A 24,561-nucleotide genomic window follows, 5' to 3' on the forward strand; every position below is an offset into this window, starting at 1 on the left:
ACTATGCCTCAGTCAACAGAAGACGACTTTGTAACCAACCCGGGAAGTTTTCATAGAAAAGTAATTGAACTTGTCTCTATGGAAAGACAGACAGCATACTCTCTTTTTTACCTGGAGAATCAGATAGTGCAGATGCCTCAGGCTCCAACAAGGACTTAGGCTTAATCTTCCATTTCACGATTGGGGAGCGCTGCAGACAAAGCGGGATTTTCGTATCTTCAGGGAATAAAAATCAGGTGAAATTTGAACAAAATTGAGAAAAAGGCCTGCTGTAGTTGAGAGATAAAATAAGGCTGGCAATTCTGTAAAATGTCATTCAGTACATTGTGTATAATATTCAAGTATCACTGAACACAGTGCTCCAGCAGATGCTGTTCTGTTCTAGAGCTCTTGGCAATGATCTCCATTTCTAGCCTCGGGAAATGGACTAAAGCTGTGGGTACATAGCAGCAGTTAAAGACCGGCAGATGAGCACAGCGATCAGACACTGGCCTTCAGAGTTCAATTCCTTGGTTCCAGGGATATTTTAATTGACTATCCTATTGCTTGTCATTTCAGATTGTAATAAGACTGCTGTGATCATGGGTTCTCCTAAATAAAAAGATTGAACTCCCATTTTGGCAGTATCAAGATATATGGCTAGTGGCAGCTCAGATGGCCATTTAAGCTATGACTTCCTTAATATTTCTTCTAAAACCTGCTTACATTCACATCTTACACAGAGGCTTGGTGGTTTCTTTGTATCACAACTCTGACATTAGCAACACATTACCTACTAAGATGGTATTTAAAATTAGTTGAAAACCTTTTTGATTTTTTTTTCTTTTTCATAAAAAAAGCTATTTGGTCTTTTATGTCTGTGCTATCTTCTCTGCTTCCCTTTCTTTTTATCAGCTTTCAGACTGTTGTAGATTCCTCAAACACCCTCAACTTATCTGTTGCCTACATGACTTGCCTTTTCTTTCTTCCCATTCCCCCTGCTCCTCATTCATGATGGGATACTAGTTGGAAGTTAATAGTCACTCTAATGACATTCTACCTCACAAATAGAAAGGATGGCAGTTTGAAGCAAGTCTAGGGGTTCAAATAGGGGGGAAATCTTTACAGGTACTATTAGACTTGATGCACTAGCTCATACTCCTTTTGCAAGCATTTTATAAAGCAACATTTTATATATATCTGCTGGCCAACAACAGCCTATCTCACAGTCTTAGCCTTAAGGAGCAGAGCAGGATACTGGTAGCCTATACACACCTGTGCCCAATACCTCTCTCAAAAAAGTAAGCCTTGCCCTCTGCTGACAGCATTCTGAGAACACTGCCCAAACTTGATTTTTTTTTCTTCTTGAACTCTTAAAGATTGTGTCTTATAGACTCCCACACCACCACTAAGCCTAACATTGGAACTTTGTATATGACTTCATCCTGCTCACTTTCACTACTAAACAGGCCACAATAATGAGGGCTAGTTTTGCTGAGTGAGCACTTAGCAGAGGATAAGGCAAGACTGGTCTAACATTCTGGCAACTGTTCCTTGTTAACAAAATCCAAAAGGAAAGACAGCATCTTGGAGAAGGGGATTATCTGACAAGCACCCCAGATGTATGGAGACAGTGTTTTCGCTTCTTGCAAGATCCACCTTGGCAGTAAATTCCTTTGGGTAGAACATGATTTACACCCTGCGAGAATATTGTGTTCCAAGTATTTACTTACGATGCAGCTCTGCTGCACAGGTCTGATCCCTGAGCTGTTCTTCGTGAACAGACATGGCCCTCCGGTTTGTCACAGGCTTCAGACGAGGTTTGGGTTTGAGTTGATTGTCTGAAAGGTAGAGGATAGGGTTACATGGTATTCAAGCAGGCCTTGACAAATTGCAATGGAAACCTCATCGCAGCCACACAGAAGCTGGACTTTGCTGATAGCCCTGCCTTTGCCAGTCCCTTGCCCTGGATTTTTACACACATCACTGGTGAGCTACAAACTTTGGATTAACTAGCTACATCCCACACAATATTCCTAGAAAATCAAGCTTACAGAGGCAGCCAAATTACATTTCCCTTCTCTTTTGTTCCAAATTGAGTTCTACAACAATAAAGAAAACTTTCTTCACCATGCTCTGGCCCCTGTGGACATGAGGGAGGTTGGCAGAGAAGCAAGCAGCAAGATTTGGGGAGCGGGATTTCAATACTGTAGCCCCACCTGGACCAGTATCTACTGAACATACCTCCAGCAATCATGTTTACTTCAGCATATGAGTTCTGTGTTTCAGCAAATGCCTGTCCTTCTCCAGCATTGCTGGTCCTCCTGACAGGAAGAGGGCCTGCTGTGCTTCTTCCAATCCTGGGTAAACTGCTGCTCCAACTTTCTTTCACTTTCTGCTCTCTGGGGCTGGCTGGCTCTTGTATGGCAAAAGCTCTTCTTGGGGAAGAGCTGAGTTCTGAACACTTGCCCTTGAGCTCTGCATTCAGTTGCTTCCCAAGAGCTTTCCAGGAGAGTCTCCTCTCGTTGGATCCACCACTTGACTCTGTACCTGTTCTGCCAGCAGCATCAGCAGGACCTATTCGCACGGAGGGATCTGCAACACAGCACCATATGCTATCAGGTGGGGGCAGCATTTCCCATAACCCCCCCCACACACACACACACATGCTTGATCAGTTCTTCTGGGATGATTCTGCCTCTCCAACGCAGCATTTACCTACAATCTTCCTTTTGGCCATTGACTCGTGATTTTTTTTTTTTTTTTTTACATTTTCATCCTGTTCTTCCTTCAAGTCACTCAGGGTAGTTTAAATGGTTCTCCCTTGAGTTTATCCTCACAAGAAGCCTGTGTGAAGTTGGTTAGGCTGACATAAAGCAACTGACCCAAGGTGAGTGCCATGGCTGAGTGGGAATTTGAATATCCTTCTCTCCAATCCTAATATGTTACAATCCCTACATCACACTGGATTTCTGTGGCAAAGGATTTCAAGACTGAGTTTCCTGACATAAACCCCAAAAGCTACACAAAGGGCATTTAATCCATGCAAAACCTGGAGGAATGCAAAGCAGAGTTTTATTCAGAACTTACACTACCTTTAAAAAAAAATCAGTGATTTTGTGTGTGTGATTTAGCTACCCCATCAGCACCTTCTCAGATAGCTTTGTTTGGTAGAAACAGCTTCTGTTCACCTCACTGATAAAATCATTGCACAAGGCAGCTGTGCTTTTGCTCAGTCTGCTCAGCCTGCACAGGACAAATGCAACTCAAGCCTAACATGAAGAGACTATAACCTAATTAACTGTTACTCCCCATGCACTGCCCAGGCCTGGGTAACAAGGTTGCCCTATGACCTCTGGTCTGTGGTGTATGAGACTGAGGGCCAAACTAGGCATGACATTAAATGTGTATTTGTATTTAATGTGAATTTTTAAAAATTAAATAGCAGCCACTGAAATAGCTGATAATTACTGGGAGCATAGAAGGCGCTGGGGTTTAACTGTTTTTTTCGTCCTACTGTGGTTCTGACAAAAATCTTCCTTAGAAGCAGTTGGTTTGGGAAGAAATCCCCCATTGCCTCATGTCTAGCTTGGCCCTCAGCTCTGCATGCAGGTTGCCATGGCAGGTATGTGAACAACTGAAGAGAGTGGCTCTGCTAAAGATGGAAAGTGAAAACAGCACTATTTTAAACACCAAGGAAACTCCCCAATCTCAAAACACACCTACCTGTGGACATTGAGTGTGTGCGTGATTTCAAGGAGCAAGGAGGAGACTCTGCTGAACTGTCCACAATGTCCCCTAGAAATCAAACAGCCACATTCAGAAGCAGGCCAAAAACAGCATGTGTGTTGGGGGGTGCATGGATTATACCTGAAAGCAGTTCATATATTTATCCAAAATACAGCTATAGCCTGTAAAAACTAAAATTAGACCTAGTTCTTGCGTAGGAGATAGACCAGAGCCTGGGTTTGTATCATTTCAGAATGCAGCTGGTGGCTCATACAACAGAATCCTTTTTCATACAAAACATTCCCTACACAGAGAAAACAAAGTAGAACTCTTCTGTTTGACATCTATGTGCAGGAAATATTTTTGTATGGAGGATAGTCTGAGGGCACATGATATAGGCACCTTGATGAAGCGAAGCAGGTTTAGGTGAGGTCAGTGTCTGGAAGACAGATAGCCTGGGAACCCCATGTACACCACCTTGACTTTCATGATGGAAAAAATGTGGCATATCAAGAGCATAAACTCCATCTGTCTGAAGTGATAAAGCCCATGCACAGGTTGACCACATCAATGAGAACTAGATCTCTGTAACACCCTTGCAGTTCATTCCTTGCAAGCTCATGATATACTACACACATTATATCAAGAGAATTAGTTTCCCTGTCTGTCCTCTTGTTGGCCCAGTCTGAGACGTGGGAGTCATGCTCTACATCTCACAAATCCAAAAAACTCTCGCCTTGGGTCCTTCACATAGTTATAGCAGGGTTGCTCTGGACTATTTATTCACATTGCAGGAAATCACCTTGCTCCTGAAATCACCTGAAAGATACCTTGAGCTAGTATTGGAGAAGATAGGAACCATTCCATTATTTATTTTATTTATTCGATTATAAAACAGAGTTTGAAACATTGAGCTGATAGAACTTAGCAGGTAAATAAATCATTTGTCATTATGTGTAGCATCTTCTGAATATGCAATATGATTATTCCTACTTGTCATTTATTATCTTCCCAAATTAGTGAAAACAGCATTGGCTGTAAGTACTTCTTACTCAGCGCATAGTTAAACTATGGAATTTGCTCCCACAAGATGCAGTAATGGCCACCAGCTTGGACGGCTTTAAAAGAAGATTAGACAAATTCATGGAGGACAGGGCTATCAATGGCTACTAGCCGTGATGGCTGTGCTCTGCCACCCTAGTCAGAGGCAGCATGCTTCTGAAAACCAGTTGCCGGAAGCCTCAGGAGGGGAGAGTGTTCTTGCACTCGGGTCCTGCTTGCGGGCTTCCCCCAGGCACCTGGTTGGCCACTGTGAGAACAGGATGCTGGACTAGATGGGCCACTGGCCTGAGCCAGCAGGCTCTTCTTATGTTCTTATGTAGCTAGCCTTCCTCAGATTTTCTAAGGTTTGCTGACAGCACATTACCAAAGAAGTTGCAAAAAACTGCAAAACAAACCAGCAGTATTGTTAGTTTTCCTTTAACAAAGAAAACAAGTGATGAGTGGGTGGTGAAATGCCATGGGCATTAGTTCTGTATTTTCTTGGGAATATATTGTGTTGTTTTCCCTTCAAGCCCAGTAGATGTCATCCATGCTCAGTACACATTTGTAGGCAGAAGCTGGGAGTGTTCTCTGTGCTTCTGATTCTAAACTACCAGCTCATTGAAGTGCTTGCTATCAAACTGGATAAATTTCCAGAGCCTTTTTTTGTGTGCTCCTTAATTCCACATGCCGAGTTTCACATTGCAGCTATCCATGTCGTACAACAACCTGCTTACGAGGTAAGGGAGTTTCAAAAGTAGGGTTCTGATGTGATGTCATGATGGAGGTACTAAGTGTGTGCAAGTCCTTGGGAGCACCATATAGTCTTTTGGATTTCAGGGTTGGATTCCCCACCCTTCAGCTCTGGACTAATGCTAAACATTTGATTGAAGCATCTAGAAATTTGAAATATTTTTTTCTATCCCACAGGAAGGACAGGGAGAAAAATTTAGATATAATTGCTCAAGTTATAACACAGTGAATACTAGGGAAGGAACAAGGGAGAAGTAGGGTAAACTGCTACTCACCATCAGAACCAGCTTTCTTAATCTCCCCATCTTTGCTCTGCAAAAGAATGCAAAGAAAAACTGAGGAAAGGATCCTTTCTCGAAAACAGTATTTCTAGAGTTTCTTCAAAAGGAAGGCAAGGAGAAGGAAATCAAGCAACTTGGCACGAAATGGAGATCTCAGCTGGGCTGACGCAGGAATTAGGATGCTGTTGGGACAGGCCACTGGATGTATGAAGAAGGGTGCTACTACTCAGCTGTCTTCAGAGATGTTTTAATAATATCTTTCCCTTCGACAATGGAATATCCCATTACCTTCACCACAGTGTCTATTCAGAGACTAGGGATTGAACTGTATCTTGGAACTGGAATGAATTCAAAGGCAACACCAGCTGACTTTTTGCCAATTTTATCCAGCAACCCTCGTAACTGAAGAGACACTAATGTGCATGAGCAAAGTCATCAAGCAAAATATAGCAGATCATTGGGGATGTGCAGTTCATTCCACAGAGACTCATGTTTGTTGATATTGTAAGGTACAGACTCCCACTTCAATGGCACAATCCCATGTTTACTTAGAAGTAAGTTCTACTGTGTTCAGTGAGGCACATTCCCAGATATGTGTATATGGGATTACAGCCTTGGCTATTTTTCAGTTTAAGACAAAGATGGGCTGCAAGTAAGATTCGTACAGTGGTTTGCTTGAAATCAAACTAATCAAAGCAGACAAAAGAAAAAAAACCCACCAGCTCAGCAGCAGAGTCCAGCTCCCAACTGTCATTACACTTCCACATTTCCCTTATGGGAATCACTGTCTGTCCAGGGCAATTCAGCAATTGCTTGCTTTGAATTATCACTGTAACTACTTCTGAAAGACCCATCACCAAAACCAGCACAGTCTCTCACCTGCTTCTTTTTGCCTTCAGAGGATAACACCTTAGTGACACCAATCCGATGCAGCATGACATGAACACGTTGTTCGAAGGAGCTGGGCAGTTCACCATCACTCCTCTCAAAGGGCCTCTTCTGTAGGGCAAAACATATGACAAATCTGGGCTGCAGTGCAACTCACTACTTCAGCAGCACAGACTGGTAGTTTTGTCTAGCTAGGGTGTGCATCCTAGCATGACTGTGCTGCTTATCCTGAAACTTTATGTGAGCTGGGGATCCTTTCTGGGGACATCTATCTGGGACACTGCCAGGATGGACAGGCAAGCTAGCCTATTCAAGGTACCTCCTTTCACAAACCACCATCTGCTCTGCACTCTCACCCAGACAGCCCAATAGTTGGGAATAGCGTATCAAGTGCCATTCCACCCCCACAGCTGAAATTTCTGCCAGATTCATCTTTCCATCCCCAGAGCAATCATTGCTACAACAACAAGGAACACATGTCACTACTTTTTGACAGTCTTCTGTTTCATCAGGATTCAGCAGGCAGGGGAGACAAGATAGACAAAATCTATACTGTACATAAAAGAGATGCAAGGATGACAGATTCATTCATGGAGGAACCGTATGATGAAGAACCAGAAATGTTAGAATGTGAGATGAAAGCTGCTCTTAAAATACTTGGAAGAAACAAATCACCAGGAACAGATGGCATACCAATAGAGTTGCTACAAGCTACTGAGACTGAATCTGTCCAAATTTGTCAACAAATATGGAAAACTAAACAATGGCCCACAGACCGGAAGTGTTCAATATACATCCCAATTCCAAAGAAAGGGGATCCCAGGTAATGCAGTGATTATCGAACTATTTCCTTAATATCCCATGCAAGTAAAGTAATGCTCAAGATTCTACAACAAAGGCTCTTACCATATATGGAGCAAGAAATGCCAGATGTCCAAGCTGGATTTAGAAAGGGAAGAGGCACCAGAGATCATATCGCAAACATACGTTGGATAATGGAACAGACCAAGGAATTTCAGAAGGAAATCACCCTGTGCTTTATAGATTACAGCAAAGCCTTTGATTGTGTAGATCATGAAAAACTATGAAATGCTTTGAAATAAATGGGGGTGTCACAGCATCTAATTGTCCTGATGTGCAACCTATACTCTAGATCAGCCTTTCCCATTGGCAATGCTGGCTGAGGCTGATGGGAGTTGTGGTCCAACAACATCTGGAGGCACACTGGTTGGAAAAGGCTGCTCTAGACAAGAGGCTACTGTAAGGAAAGAATATGGAGAAACCGATTGGTTCCCAATTGGAAAGAGTGTGAGACAGGTGTATTTTATCACCCTATTTGTTTAATCTATACACAGATCATATGGAAAGTGGGATTGGACCAAGATGAAGGTGGTGTGAAAATTGGAGGGAGAAATATCAATCATGTAAGATATGCAGGTGATATACTACTAGTAGAAACCAGTAATGATTTGAAATGAATGCTGATGAAAGTTAAAGAGGAAAGCACAAAAGCAGGACTACAGCTGAACATAAGACTAAAGTAATGACAACAGAAGATTTATGTAACTTTAAAGCTGACAACGAGGACATTGAACTTGTCAAGGATTATCAATACCTTGGCACAGTCATTAACCAAAATGGAAACAATAGTTGAGAAATCAGTAGAAGGCTAGGAGTGGGGAGGGCAGCTATGAGAGAACTAAAAAAGGTCCTCAAATGCAAAGATGTATCATTGAGCACCAAAGTCAGGATCATTCAGACCATGGTATTCCCGATCTCTTTGTATTGATGTGAAAGTGAATAAGAGAAAAATCAACTCATTTGAAATGTGGTGTTGGAGGAGAGCTTTACGTATACCATGGACTGAGAAAAAGACAAATAATTGGGTGTTAGAACAAATTAAACCAGAACTATTACTAGAAGCTAAAGTGATGAAACTAAGGTTATCATACTTTGGACACATCATGAGAAGACATGATTTTCTAGAAAAGACAATAATGCTGGGAAAAACAGAAGGGAGAAGAAAAAGAGGAAGGCCAAACAAGAGATGGATTGATTCCATAAAGGAAGCAAGACACCTGAACTTACAAGATCTGAACAGGGTGGTTCACAACAGATGCTATTGGAGGTCGCTGATTCATAGGGTCACCATAAGTTGTAATTGACTTGAAGGCACATAACAACAACAGTACTGTATCATATCTCCCATACCTTGAAGCAGTCAACAACTACAGGACACTTGACTTGCTTCACACATGAACACAACTAGAAGCTTGTGTCCATCAAAATACAACCTTTGAAAACATATTGACAGTTGATGTGCAAGTAGAACCACAGAAAACGGCATGCTTGGCTTATGCCCAGTTTTGTTGGGGATTGGGGCGTAAACTATGTTCTTTATATCTCTAACAGAAGGGCCTGGCCAGTCACCTCTACCATAGGACTTACCATCTTCCATCTTAAGACTAAACTGAATGTTCACATTCCTGACTTTCAAAAGCCCAGAGGCAAAACTCAGTTGTCATGGGGCATAATGTAGCAGTTTCCTTGAAATTAAGGAGGTCTGGGTCTGGTCAGCACATTGATAGGAAACTGTCTGGGAACTTCATGTATGAAGTCTGCAGTTCCATGATGGAAAGAAGTGTATGCATATATACACACATACACAGGGCTGCCACCCCTGCTTGCTTTGCTCGCCAACCCCACCTACTGTCACCAGAGCTCCCCCTTTTGTAAGCATGACGCTTACCAAAAAGAAAAAAAAGGAATATATAAAACTACAAATATTGAGCCACACACTAGACAGAAAAGACTTACCTTTTCATGTCTCACACCAAGACCCTCTTCATCCTCTCCTGACAGGAGTATCAGGGACTGGGACTTTCCCTCCCTGGAGTATTTCGACCTGGCCCTTCGAGCACTGTCTGGAGTTTGGCTTTGCTCCAGGTAGCCTCTGCTCTCTACAGCCAGCCCTCCTTCCTCGGACTTGCTTAGCGCTTTCGTCGATTCACTGGCTTTGCTGGGAGCCCTTAAAATGTCACTAAGCATCAGCTTCCTGCCTCTTGCTGCTGAGGGACTACCCTCAGGCTCTTTCTCTGGCCTGGAACCCCGGCTTGACTTTGGCTTCTTGAAGGCAAAGAAGTGTCCTATTTTCTTTTTGAAGGTCCGAGAGCCAGAAGGTGTTGGTGTGGTTGCTGCTGGGGAGGTTTCCAATGAAATAGGCCTGCAACCAGACAGTAAAGAAGAACGGCAGCATTACTTGAGTTGCAGTCAACACTAAACTTTAGGTGGAGTGACCGCTCAGAATCCCAGTAAATCTTTGTGGATGGACGCCCTTGGTACAAACATGCCTACAGTACACTCAATGCATTACGTGAAGGAAGAACTGCCTCTGATACAGAGACTGACAAAGGTTGGGAATACCAATTTTGAATGTTCCCCAACATAAAAACCTGAAAATCACAGGAAGGTAACTGCCAAAGCAATAGTACCAATGGAAGCTGCTCGGCATTGGGCCCTCAGATAGCACTGCATTTTCACTCCAAGTTGGGAAATATCATTTGTGGTCCATGTCAGCAATGACTATTCTTCAAGCAACATAATCCAATGCTTTTACCTGGTAAGTGTGGCTACTGTGAAAATTGTTAGCAAATGTTCATTAAGCATTCATCATTGTCAGTTTTAAAGGGCCTTTGCCATTATTATTGTTTGCCTCCTTGATTGCTTCCCCATGTTCCAAGAAATGTAGACATGGCCCCTGCCCCAATATCCAATTATTGTTGGTTGGTAACTGCCAGGCTGAGGCAAAGTCTTTACTTACGGTGAATGCTCGTGAATCACCTTCTTTGTGAAGAACTCATCTAGCCCTTCATCCAGCCTGGCGATGCTTCTGTCTTCATCATTCTCACGCACAGGCGGCTGTGCCTAGGAGGAAGTGCCAAAGTCAGAGCAACAGGCAGGAGAAACAAGAAATGGAAGTATGAAATTGGAAAATAATCCTCCGCCACCATACAGGCTCTTTGCTCTGTTCTCATCATGTACACTGCACATTCAGTGGGTAGGAATAAACTGTTTGCCTGGCCAGCCATTGAAGCGTTAAGATACTTTTAGGCCAAGAGAACCCTTAACTTAAACTTTGGAAATATAACACCGTCTCATGAATATGACCAGGGCACAGAAATCCTAGCACTATTGTTAGTACCTCTGCAATGTTACACAACAAATACGTGCAATGAGGAGGCACTCTCTCTTGCTCGTGGCAGATGTCTTTCTATCATTCTTGCCTCCTTCTGGATAATCTCTGATATTTTTCTTTAGGATTTGGCTCCTCCACAAAATAAACTGGTGCTCAAGTAGTAGTTCAGTTTATTCAGTTTATTGCATGGCCATAGGCCATTGCATAACAAGCATCTGCAAACGTCTACAACCATTAGGCAGATACAATTAAAATTTGATAAAATATTAAAACATTTTTTTAAAAAAGAAAAAGACTTATACGATCTATTACAATAGGAATAAAATATTCATAGGGAACCATCCCCTCAGCAATCAGTCCCCAGGTCAGAGGCAACTCTAGCACGTATTTTCCGTGCTACCAGAGCGAAAAGAGAGACTGTATGTTATTGAAGGGTCTAAATCGGACATAAGGTAAAAGATTTTTTGATCGAGAGTTGTTAAGAGCGGGTTAGCCAACAGGGTCCTCAAAAACTTATCCCGGGGGTGAGAACACAAAAGACAGAGTAGGAGATAATGGGGTAAATCCTCAGTTTCCTTGGAACCACAGATACAAACACGCTCACACCATGGCGTTTGGGTGTAGCGGCCATCGATGACAGCATTTGGCATAGTTTGGAATCGCAATGCAGTGAAGGCCTGTCTAAATTTTAATGGAAGCGGATGGGTCAAATAGGAAGCTTTGTGATTGTCTACTTTATAGAGCCTATACCATGGAGTAAATCTAAAATTATTAATAGCTAGCCTGTCTAAACTGGCGCTATATTGGAAGAATGTATCACATAGCTTGGATCTTGAGTTTAGGGTCTTAGACTTCTGTGGAGAAATGTGGTATAGGTGGAAAACACTTTCTTTCTGCCAGACCAATAATTATCTGCTTTAGCCGGTTCCAAACATGCCTTAACTATTGTTTTGGAATGGGCGGCTATCAGTAATTTCCAAAAACTTACTAGGGCAACATGGACTCGAGCTTTAATTGAAAGGAGGTCGACTTCTGAACGGAGCAGGGCGGCAGGAGTGCCAGCCAGTAGGGACAGGAGTCTTTTAATAAAGTTGTTTTGGATTACCTCTAAAGTCCTCACTTGGGTATCCTCCCATCCCCAAACTGCCGCCCCATACAAAATCTGTGGGAGAATTTTACTTTGCAAGATTTTTAATGCTGGATCAATCAGATTGCCGCCTATAGTGCGGCAAAATTTAAGAATGGCTCCACTGGACCTTAGGGCAATTATTTTGGTCATTTCCAGGAAAGATTTTCTGAGAAATAGACTCCCAGGTACTTAAACTCTTGACATTGTTTGTTATGGTGTCCACCAACTGACCATTTATAGTTGGTGTGCTTTTTGGCGAACACTATCACTTTTGTTTTAATATAATTAATTTGCAACCTTTCTTTTAAACAGAAGTCAGCCAGCCTGGTGCTCAAGTATTTAACTCTAGGATTTACATTCACCCTTAGCTCATATCCAAGCATGACTCAGCTGTAGCAAACGTATCAGAAGATGAATATTGTGCTCTCTGCTTTGGGCACTGTACTGGCTGGCTAACCTTAGAAAGGCCAGTTTACAGTCTTGATCATGCTTGACCTTCCAAGCATGGAAATATTGCAATACAGTGGACTAATTAATTTGTGTGTAATGGAGGTCTTAATTCTTAGTATCACCATTACCAAAGGGTGTGTGGGCATGGTGGGAAACTCCTAAGCAATGTCTCTTTCTGGGTTAAAGCAGGGTCCTTGTGTCTTCACCCTAGACTCCTCTAACCTTCTAGACCATGGTTGTTTGGTATACCAGTAATAAAGGCCAAACACAGTGCATGAAGTCAGAATGAATGGCTAGATTGAATGTAAAAAGGCAAATAAAATTGTTTTCAAGACACATTTAACAAAAACTATACATTTGGAGAAAAATAAAGAAAATATATATGCATTTCTTAAACACATCCTATCTAGATGTTGATTGCTAAGGCAGGCACAGGAGACTTGCTTTCTTTATTTGTACTATACAGAGCACTAGCTAAATTCACATAGTAAGATACTGACTGCAAAGCCAAGCAAGTATTATCAAAACTAATAATCAAAACTACAAAAATGTTCAAAGTCATGAGACTTGGGGTAGGAGAAGGCTAGTAACTTTATTATATCCCTGGCTTTAACCAATCCCAACACTAGTTCCCAGAGTCAGGTAGACATTTAGACTGCAACTAGGCATTTGGTGGCAAACACAGGATTCTTGCTAAGAAGCGAATTCAGTTTGATTTCAAAAGACAGGAAAAGACAGGAAGCCAGAGAATGGCTGGTGAACAAGTAGGAGCCCTGTCTGACATGGGCTTGATTAGCTCAAAATTGGACAGCACCCTTTCCTTAACCGATGACACTGAAGCTTAGCACCTCTCCACCAGTTTCTGAGTAACAGCAATATTATTTTACTCCAGCTATACCAGTAAGTTTCTTTTAGACATGAAGAAAATACAGTAAAACTGTATAAGCAAGGTATTTTAATGCTGCCTTGTCATGACAGGTCTCAACTTACTACTCAGTACACATTTACTATGGCTTTGTAAAGCTGCCAGAAATGAGTTCAGCAGTAGCACAGTAAATGATATAAGAGGTGTGCTGGGCTTGTGCTTTAACAATCAATCTCATTCAGCTCCATAGATTCACACAACTCATATTGACAATAGATGGAGTGATTCCCAAATGAGGAGGCTGAGGGATTGTGGAATCTTTCCTGGTGCTTTGCCAGTTTGTTGGTAGTGAATGCTGGAAACAATTTATGAAACACACAATAAAGCTCCTATGTTTGGTCAAGGGGTGGAACTGGCAGGTAGTTCCTGAACAAATGATATTCCATTGGTGGGTCTCATAAGTAAATAAATGTCTATCTGTTTGACCCGTAAGCTATTAGAAAAACTAAACAATTGATAAAAAGCCACATATGGCAAATTGGACTCCATATTTTATTATTATTATTTATTAGATTTATATCCCGCCATTTCTCCCAGTTTCCCATTAGAAAACCCATAACTCATCCCCTAAATCCATGAGCCCAACTTCAGAGAATGTTAGTCATGCTCAAGTCCCATCACAGCCAGTAAGACAAATTAGTTGCAACATGTTTATGTTTCATTAATGTAAATGGGATTTTAGTGCAGAAGATGGAAATAGATATCAAGAACATCTTTCAGAAGTACGGAGTCTGGCATAAATACTAAAAGTGACCATTCTAATCATTCTAGCAGGAGAACAAGAAGTGGAAACTACATAGCAAATGATAAATGAGGAGGCCTCTGTATTTGAATGGGTACAATACTAGCAGGCAGCGCTATATGGCATCAGCTTCTCACGAGCAGTTGCCTAGCCAGCCAAATGGTGGTTGCAGGAAACAATGCAGATAATAATCAAGCTAAGAAAAGTGGGGAGTGAAGGATGCAAGCAGATAACATGGTACCACCACCAACACTAGCTAAAGCCATCCTACACTTTCCTGTGCCTATTCCAGGGAAAATAGTTACAGTGCTAGCTCAATCTAAGCAACAGAGAACTTGGCATAGAATGCAACGTAAGGCTGGGTTAACAGTAATCAAGCTAGACAGTAGGGTGGGTCTCAGAAAAACAGAGGTCCCCTGCTGTGTTGTTGTCATTCATGGAAATGGGAATTAATAAAGCTGAAGGGCAGAATATTCTTCAGCACAGAGAGTATATCCATCATGCTCCTTTCAAACAGCCTCCTATAAAATTCCTTATATCTCAGGGCAGAAAAGAAAATAGTAGTCATGTTTCCTGCACAAGGTACATCTGAACATTAGTAACCTGAGTAGCACAGGAAGCAGAATACCAACTATACTTCAGAGTACATCAGGTGAGAGCATAAAGATAAAAGCTCTGTGTGCACTACACACATGTATAAGTGTGACTGGTCCTGGCAGAAGAACCAGGGTAAAGCTCTCTGTCATTAGGCACCCCAATATGTGTCTTGAAGAGGATGCAATGAGCTTTATTGACAACACATATTAGCTGTAACAAAATTTTAAAAAATGCACCACACAGGAAGCTTTGGCTGTTTCCCAAAGTTAAATGCCAATTTGATCCTCCTGAAATTACCCAACACATTGTGGTCCATATAGGGTTGCCATCTGACTGGTTAGCCTAATGAGGCTGTTGGATTTTGAGACAGTTTATTTTTAAATTCTATTTTAATGCTGGGCAATTTTAATTCTGCATACATTTTAGGGAATTAACACATGCAAGTGAACACTGGCTGCACTGGTGAGTTTTTGTTGGAGATTTAACAAGCTTAACACCTATTTAATGTTGGAGGACTCCTGAGAACTAGAATGCTAGGGTGTTTCTAGATGGGAATATATTGTGGAATCTGTGCTACTCATGCATACAAGATTTTCACAGCATTCTCACAACATTGCCCTAAAAATGCCAGTCTATACTTTTTTCCTTTTTACATTTAATTCTGATTTCCCCTTACCTACTGCTGAAAATTCAGTAAGTAATTACAACCTATTGTAACAGATTACCGCAAATCAAACATCCTATGCTCAGTACAATGGAGTCCAGTTAACATCCACTCTTAGCAGCAGACAATTCTCACAAACTGTTTCCATTAATAAATAGCTTTCATTGAGGAAACCATCAACAACCCCACCAGCTATGTCATCATCAAACTTACTTCCTCGCTGCTGGTATTGCTCCCAGGTAAGCTGCACTGGATCTGGATCTGGGTGCAAACCAGCAATTTCCTTCTCCTCTTCTGTTTCTGAATCCAAGCACTACATCTCTAGGATTATTTGGGTTAAGTGGGCAAAAATGTGCACATGACGATGTGCATTAGGCTTTTGGTTTCTCAGAGTGTTTCCAAGCACATCCAGATCAAGAACATAAGAATTGCCTCTGATGGATCAAATAAAGGGTCCATCTAGCCCCACACTCTTTTCCAATAGTGACCAGTGCCCCGAGTAGCTCAAAACAGAGCACTATGGACTAGTCATCCTCTGTTGCTTGCTCCCAGCATCTCACAGTCATCAGCTATATTCAGAGTCACCATCATCAGGCAACGGCTAAGTTCTGCACCCCAGCAGAGGACCACTTAAAAGGCTTGTTGAAAGAGGAAGGTCTTCAATAGGCACCAAAAAGATAACAGAGATGGCGCCTGTCTAATATTTAAGGGGAAGGAATTCTACAGGGTAGGTTCCGCCACACTAAAGCTCCGTTTCCAATGTTGTGCGGAACAGACCTGATAAGATGGTATCTGCAGGAGGCCCTCACTTGTAGAGCGCAGTGATTGACTGGGTAAATAAGGGATAAGATGGTCTTTCAGGTATCCTGGTAGGCTTTGTACACTAAGCCTAGTGTAGGCTTTGTACACTAAGACTAGAACCTTGAACTTGGCCCGGTAGCAAATGGGTAGCCTGTGCTATTCTTCCAGCAGTGGGGTGACATGTCGGCGATACCCGGTCCCAGTGAGCAGTCTCGCCACCGCATTTTGCACCAGCTGAAGCCTCCGGACCAACCTCAAGGGCAGCCCAACATAGAGCGCATTACAGTAATTGAGCCTAGACGTTACTGTAGAAATGTAGAGAAATGAATTTAACATTGGAAAAATGAGAAACTGAGAGAACCAAAACAGATAGATCTTTCCATCCCTACTGTACACACACCACACACTGGGCATGTGGTAAACCACACAAAAACAGCAAAGCCGCTACATTTTCAGCGCCACTATTCTACATGCACATGGTAGGGTGCAACGAACACAAGGACTCAAAAGCAAAGTTCCAAACAAAACCCCTCCCTTATGACAGGGCAGCAATCAAAAGGTGCAGTAGAGTTTGGCTGTGAGCTCACTAGTCAAGCTACACCTGGAGGGGCAATGGGTTGATCTGCTGATCAGTTGCGAAATCAGTTTGAAGCTGGATTTTTTTTAAAAAAACACACACTCGAGCTGATCTCACTAGGCTTTACAGTAAAGGTACAGGGTTTGACTAGTGTCATGTGCCCCCGTTTTCAGAAAGGAGAGCTGGAGACGCACTGGAACTGCAGAACAGTAAGTGTGTCTCTACCCTTTGTCCAGGGGCCTATTCACAATTGGGATGCAGCTTTAAGCAGCAAGCACACTATCCCATTTTACGTTTGAAGAAATGGCAGTTTTGTGTTGTGCAGCACTTATTTCTGCTTACAGCTCAAGTTTCAATTGGACCAGTAAATGTGCTTAGGACTGCAGCTTTCATTTGTTTTTTTCCAAGCATTTTCTAAATTTGTGTGAATGTTTCAACAAAAGTTTTATCATGTAACAGCAGCATGTTAAGTGTAGCATATTGTTTAAGCGCAAAAGGTATGAGACAAAACAACTCTAGTTCCAATCTTAGCCATGGATGGCCATTGGATGGTCTTAGACAAATTGGTCACAAATTCTCAGACAACCCAATTCCAACTTCATTCAATATGGGGATTAATACTGGCCTACTTTATAAGGTCTTTGCAAGCCTGCCTAGGTTAATATATGGGAAGCAATTTAAGTACTCAAGAAGAGTGACACCCTGGGTACTTAAATCAGGGATGGGAAGGCAAGTAGAGGTTTTCCATCCTATCCTTCCAGAAAGTATTGGACAATAGTAGTGAAAATAACAGACTGTTTGGTATGCTTTTTGGAGCCCAATTCCCCCATCACTTCTGGGATGGAAGAAGGCACTGAAGTGATCGTGGGGGTAAATTCATTGCAAAAAAAGAAGAGACAGTATCATGTATTGATTAGAGTGTTGGACTAGGACCTGGGAGAGCAGGTTCAAATCCTTTCTTGGCCATAAAGCTCACAGGATGACTTTGGCCCAATAGTTAACTCTCAGCCAAAGCTACCGCCCAGGGTTACTGTAAATATCAATCAAGGAGAAGGAGACCTATATGCTTTCTCTTGAGCTCCTTGGAGGAAAGGTGGGATATAAGTGTAATAATAAATAAATTAAAAATAAATTGCAGTGTGGAAGGAAGCAGGACAAAGGAAACAAGCAAGTCCTTTGCCCAGGGGTGCCATCAGAGCAACATTTTGAGGTAGAAGCCCTAGGCTCACTTAAAGTGAGTAGGAGGGTCCCCAAATGCAGCAGGGCTGGCTCACCGCATTGTAAAGTAATGCACACTGCAATCTAAAAAGGGAGGCCCCTATTAGATCATTAAGTCCACAGTCTAATTGTCTAACTGCACCATTGCCTTCACCCTCCTCCTGCAATTCCTTGTGGGTGCCCAATTATATAAATACTAATTATCAGACAATGAGATCACAATTCACTGTCCGTCATTGCCTGGTTCAACCCACGTTTTGAACTTTTTCAAGGATGTGGTAGTCATGCCCAGTCAGAGAATTCATAAGACGCCCCCAAAATACATACACAAAAGTCATTTTGCTTAGGCTTCACCCTTTTAAAGGTAGTAATGGGAAGCAGTTGTCAGCCTTAGCCTCACAAGTCAACAAACAACGAAGAAACACATGGAGGGACACCAAACTCTACTCTCCATCTTACATCTTCTGAGACATCAAGGTGCATTGCTGCATGAATGATCTGGGTTCTCATATTGCTCATAGCATGCACCTCTCTCTCTCTCAAGCACACACTCCTCTGCTAAACACTGGTTTTCCCGTAGTCCTTAAATATATATATAAGCTTGGTTACACCACAAAGTTTTTTTTTAACTTCCCACTGTAGTCAAGGGGTTAAACTATAATTCTATAAATGGACCATTTTCTTATGAAAGGATATCTCCAGGAGTGAATCCTATCTTCCATCACTCTTCATCACTTGGGAAAACATACCAAGTCAGTGTCCAAAATCTTTGAAGAGCAAAGGCCATACTTAGCATGGATTATGCCACTAGATCTTTGGGATATATACACAGCTAATAGTAAAAAAATAATCCACAGCTTTTCAGGAAGAGGCAATAGATGGTCCATACAGCAGTACAAGTTTGTACCTCCATAAATGCCTGCATGATCATAAACATATCTCACGAAAGCAAGTGCATGCATGCAGATGACAGACTCAGAATCCCCCCATATAGACTGCAGTTTCCCTCAGATTGGGCACCCTAGGATTTTCTCCTCTTTGCAAAACCCAAGAAATAAAAACAAGCAGTCAAGATCTACTTCCAGACCCCCAAATGCTGCATCTACTCATATATAAACAACCTTGTCCTCTACGCAGCAGTGGCTAGTGCCCAGCTGACAAGCGCATAATCAAACAGCTGCTGTTCTGCTCATTTCATCTTCCAGGGCTGCAATAAACACCAGGAAAAGCATCTGCCCATCATACACACAGCCAACCCCAAGCCTTTTGCATCTGCAAAAGCAACACAGACAAGAAAAAGGAAGGTGGGTCTTACATTTGGCTTGCTGGGGGGCTGCCTGTTCCTGCGGTTGGGCCTGGGCCTGTCTCGGGTATAATGCTCCAATTTCTCTCCTGTAGTCGGCAGGTCCATAAGGGATTGTGCAGATGCAGGCTCTGTGCAAGGAAACAGCCTGCTCCCAGCTTCAGCATCCTTTGTGGAGGCAGGGCGTGACTTCACAGAGGCACAGCTGAGTGACAGCTCAGCCTGGGGAGCCCCAATCTTGTTCTCTTCTGCCTCTACCTTAAGATCGAGTTCCAATAGACCTGAAAGGGAAAGGGAAGAGGAGGAGGGGGAGGGGGAGGGGGGGGAGGAGGAGGAGGAGGAAATGGAAAAAAATCCTTGGAGTTGCCAGGCGGACAGCAGGCTGCCACTATGCAGCACAGCGATGTCTCCTGTCACACGGGCTGATTTGTTACATATCAGGCGACTAAACTGACAAGGCAGACTTGGCTACTGCTGCTAATGGGCTCGGGGCTTTGTGCACCAATGGGAAAAGCTTGTCTTGTTTCAAGAAGGATGAGGAGGAGCAGCTAGTGCATCCCTTGGCTGCGGCTGATTTCCTGGCTGGCTCACGTTTTGAGGAATGGAAGCTGGAGCAGCTACAAATTTATTTGCTTTTCCAATCTGGAAATCTAGAGAAACAGGGATAGGTGGTTCTCTACAAAGCCCAGTTGTGTCAGTGTCTGCTTTTTCCCCATTTCTTTGGTGAAACTACAATTCCCACTTTTCAGAGGTTGCCAACGTCCCCTATGCAAACAATCTAAGTGAACATGTGCTGTGCCTCCCCAAAGCCAGACACCCACTCACATAACATATGAACAGCAGGCAAGTCCTATATTCCCAGCTGCTGTGTTGTCCCATATTCCCTCTTACACACTTACCCATTGCTGCTACACTCAGACACGTGGAGCATATGAAACCCATATTTCTCCTACCCTTCTTGCTGCCACCTCCACTTCGGTCACCAGAGTACCTTTGTCTAGTCACCACCTACTCTTCATAGGGCCATAGCAAGCTGCCTTACACTATCCAGATCTGACTATATATTCAGATAGCGTAGTATTGTCTACCTTGATGGGTAGTGGTCTTTTACAGAGGCTCTTTAAACAGGAGATGCCAGGAATGGAACCTTGGACCTTTTGGGTGCAAAGAGTGGAATCTACCAATTAGCTATGGCCCCTCCTTCCTGCCTTCCTAGACTGGCCAAAAGAGAAGGAACATACATGCTTGACCTATATAACCCATAGAGAGGAAAGAGATTCTTCGGTTCCAAGTTGGCTATGAAAATTCAAGAGGTGCTGGTGGATTTACATCATTCATTCCTGACATAGGGAAGTGGAAACCATTGCTGTACAGAGACCAGTCATTTTAGATTGGGTTGTCCATGCCCTGCTTGATGGTACAACCAGAGTGTAGAGTTGTGATAGGTAAGGCCACCCCAAGACATTTTAGTGCTTGAGGCAAAGGACAAAAAGGCACCTTCCCATCACATGTTCAGGGGCCAACTGGAATGGCAGCTACATCTAGCTTCCACACTGGTGACAGGACAACATCCTCCACTGTAACTAAGGGCAGCAGGCTAGTTTAGGGGGTGAAGAGCAGGCTGCATGGGACACACAGCTCTGTTCTCCAACTTCTCACCACCACTCCTCCAACACTTTGCTGCCTCCCCAGGATCCGCTGCCTGAGGTGGCTGCCCTCACTCTGCCTAATGGTGAGACCAGCCATGGTGAAAGGACAGCACCCTTCCATGGAGGCATGGCAATGTGTAAACCCGCCCTGAAAAGGAAGTATACCACTGGGATTAAATTTTATTTATTTATTTCGTTTCATTTATAAACCGCCCAAAGCTAGTAGCTCTCTCGGCGGTGTACAAAACAAAGTTAAAATACAATATTACAATAAAATCAATAACAAATATCAGCAAGATTTAAAACTAAAACATTAAACATAAAACATTAAAATGCCTGGGAGTATAACCAGGTCTTAACCTGGCGCCTAAAAGAAAGTACCGTAGGCGCCAGGCGTATCTCTTCAGGTAGGCTGTTCCACAATTCGGGGGCCACTACAGAAAAGGCCCTGGATCTAGTAACAGTCCTCTGGGCATCTAGATGGGTTGGTACCCGGAGGAGGGCCTTAGATACTGAATGAAGCGCACGGGTTGGTTCATAGCGGGAGAGGCGTTCCACAAGGTATTGCGGTCCCACGCCGCATAAGGCTTTATAGGTCAACACCAGCACCTTGAATCTGGCTCGGAAACAAATAGGTAGCCAGTGCAAACGGGCCAGGACAGGTGTTATATGCGCGGACCGATTGGTCCTCGTCAACAACCTGGCTGCCGCATTTTGCACTAGCTGAAGTTTCCGAACTGTCTTCAAGGGCAGCCCTACGTAGAGCGCATTACAGTAATCCAATCTAGAAGTTACCAGAGCGTGAACAACTGAGGCGAGATCATCACTGTCCAGATAGGGACGTAGTTGGGCTACTAAGCGAAGTTGGTAAAATGCATTCCGTGCCACTGAGGCTACTTGAGCCTCAAGCGACAAGGGTCAAAAAGGACCCCCAAACTACGAACCTGTTCCTTCAAGGGGAGTGTAACGCCATCCAGAACAGGATGAACATCTACCATCTGGGCAGGGAAAGAGCTCACCAACAGTGTCTCGGTCTTGTCTGGATTGAGCCTCAGTTTATTAGCTCTCATCCAGTCCATTATCGCGGTCAGGCAACGGTTCAGCACATCAACAGTCTCACCTGAAGAAGGTGAAAAGGAGAAGTAGAGCTGCGTGTCATCAGCGTACTGATGGCAACATACTCCAAAACTCCTGATGACCACACCCAGAGGCTGCATGTAGATGTTAAAGAGCATGGGGGACAAAACCGACCCCTGAGGGACTCCACAATGGAGAGTCCAGGGTGTCGAGCAATGTTCCCCAAGCACTACCTTCTGGCGATGAACCGCTAAGTAGGAGCGGAGCCACTGCCAAGCAGTGCCCCCAACTCCCAACTCCGCGAGCCTCCCCAGAAGGATACCATGGTCGATGGTATCAAACGCCGCTGAGAGATCTAGGAGAATCAACAGAGTCACACTCCCCCTGTCCCTCTCCCGACAGAGGTCATCATACAGGGCGACCAAGGCTGTTTCAGTGCCAAAACCGGACCTAAAACCCGATTGAAACGGATCCAGATAATCGGTTTCATCCAAAAGCGCCTGGAGCTGGCCGGCGACCACCCGCTCCAAAACCTTGCCCAAAAAAGGGACATTCGCCACCGGTCTATAGTTCAGAATATCTGGGTCCAAAGAAGTTTTCTTTAAAAGAGGTCTCACTACTGCCTCCTTGAGACTACCAGGGACCACTCCCTCCCTCAAGGAGGCATTTATCATCTCTTTGGCCCAGCCGGTGGTTTCAGCCCTGCCAGCCTTCACCAGCCAAGATGGACAAGGGTCCAGAGCAGACGTGGTCGCCCGCACCATTCCAAGCACCTTGTCCACTTCCTCGAGCTGCACCAACTGAAACTCATCCAATAATAAAGGACAAGGCCACGCTCTGGACACTTCAATGGATTCAGCTGTCATAACATGAGAGTCTAAGTCTCTGGCCCAAATCCAGAGAAAGTTAGCCATGCCTAAGCCTCACTGAAATCAATACAGTACATTAGTTGTGGCTAATGTATGCCCATGCATATCAATGGGATTTTGGTGTGACCATTGGTAAAACTATAGCCATATCTACTCAGAAGCAATGCCTATTGAACCTAGTCCCAGGAAAGTGGAGTTAGGATTACAGCCTAATTTTCTCTGAGATTTAGGTCATTATGTGTTAGGGATGTTTCACACAAGGGTTGCCACCAACTGTACATTTAACTGGGGCCAAATCCACTCCCAACTCGCCAGTGAGTGTTCCTGTATGATTATATGTGTTTTCAAACTCACATTTGTCACATGAATACTTAAAACAAATAAAAACTCTTTGGCATTCACCTAAAATGTTCCCCAGATTAGTGGATTTTAGAACAGGTGCTTGGTCGTCAAACTCACTAATGCATTTTAACCTTTACCATTTAGTCCAGGAGTTGGTAGAATGCGTGTGGAGTAGCTGTGCTTCCATTGGGCAGCCAACTTGTACTGTGGAAAGAGAAAACAATACTTTAAAAACCAACAGTGTTGTTGCTTGAGTTGCCAGTCACAATGGCTGCCAGTACGCTACTGATAGTATATCAAACCCTAAACAATTTGGGACCAGCTTATTTGAGGGACTGCCTTATTCTTTATGTACCTGGCCCAGTCTCTGCAGAGTTCAGAAGAGGCACTTTAGATCCTATCACGTACCCCTGAGGTCCGGTTCATGACCACCCAGAGCAGGGCTTTTTGTACCTATTTTGTGACATTCCTTCCCTGTGGCCATCTAGCCAGGGTCTACAGTGCTATGCTCCAGATCAGCCTTTCCCAACCTTTGGGTCCCCAGATGTTGCTGGACTACAACTCCCATCATTCCTGACCATTGGCCATGCTGGCTGGGGCTGATGGGAGTTGCAGTCCAGCAACATCTGGGGAGCCAAAGGTCGGGAAAGGCTGCTTTAGATGCTTGCTTAGAATTTTCTTATGCATGCAGGCTTACTCTGTAGTATGACCCAACCAAGTTATCTGTACTCTTGAAGATGCTTTACTGTTCTTCTGTTTTTTATTTTGTGCATGTTTTCAAGTATTAAAATGTACACCACCCTCGTATTCTACACATGGAAGCAGTATAGAAATTCCTACAAATACAATAAATAACTGTGAGGATAAAAATGCAGCCCTCTGGATAAGCCTTAAGGACATGTTATGTTAAATGTATGGTATGCAAATAGATTCCTCCCCCTTCAACTCTAAGTGTGGGTGCCTCTGGTTTTCTGTGTTTTTTTTCTTTTTGAATTTCTTTTATATTAAAAATACAAAAAAACCCACCTCTTATATTTACATAAATAAAAAGGGAAGGGCCCCAGCTCGGTGGTAGAGCATCTGTTCTGCATGCAGAAAGTCCAAAGTTCAATTCATGGCATCTCCAGGTGGGGTAGGGAGAGACCGTTGCCTAAAAACCCTGGAGAGCCACTGCCGGACAGTGTAGACAATTCTGAACTAGATGGTCCAATGGCCTGACTTAGTATAAGACAACTTCCTACGTACAAGAAAAGGAAACTACAAAACATGAAGTTCTGAACATCCCTCTTGCACAGGTTAATGTACTTGCCAACCTGTGGGACCCCCGTGCTGAGGGTGGAGGGATAACCCTT

At 43.4% G+C, this 24,561-nt stretch overlaps 1 protein-coding gene across 3 annotated transcripts in view; it reads right to left on the reverse strand.

Moving 5' to 3' along the window:
* Window positions 1–24,561, reverse strand: part of CARMIL2 (capping protein regulator and myosin 1 linker 2) — a 94,908-nt gene that overhangs the window by 1,399 nt on the left and 68,948 nt on the right. For all 3 annotated transcript variants that reach the window (XM_061594478.1, XM_061594476.1, XM_061594477.1), the window contains 10 exons: window positions 23,347–23,413; window positions 19,285–19,553; window positions 10,492–10,595; window positions 9,489–9,894; window positions 6,663–6,782; window positions 5,778–5,814; window positions 3,706–3,777; window positions 2,224–2,574; window positions 1,713–1,820; window positions 112–216 (listed from right to left, as the gene is read on the reverse strand). In XM_061594478.1, the coding sequence (XP_061450462.1) occupies window positions 112–216; window positions 1,713–1,820; window positions 2,224–2,574; window positions 3,706–3,777; window positions 5,778–5,814; window positions 6,663–6,782; window positions 9,489–9,894; window positions 10,492–10,595; window positions 19,285–19,553; window positions 23,347–23,413 (1,639 nt within the window). The remainder of the gene's footprint in view (window positions 1–111; window positions 217–1,712; window positions 1,821–2,223; window positions 2,575–3,705; window positions 3,778–5,777; window positions 5,815–6,662; window positions 6,783–9,488; window positions 9,895–10,491; window positions 10,596–19,284; window positions 19,554–23,346; window positions 23,414–24,561) is intronic.

Source organism: Rhineura floridana, chromosome 13 (genome assembly GCF_030035675.1).
Source record: "Rhineura floridana isolate rRhiFlo1 chromosome 13, rRhiFlo1.hap2, whole genome shotgun sequence".
NCBI classification, from domain to species: domain Eukaryota; kingdom Metazoa; phylum Chordata; class Lepidosauria; order Squamata; family Rhineuridae; genus Rhineura; species Rhineura floridana.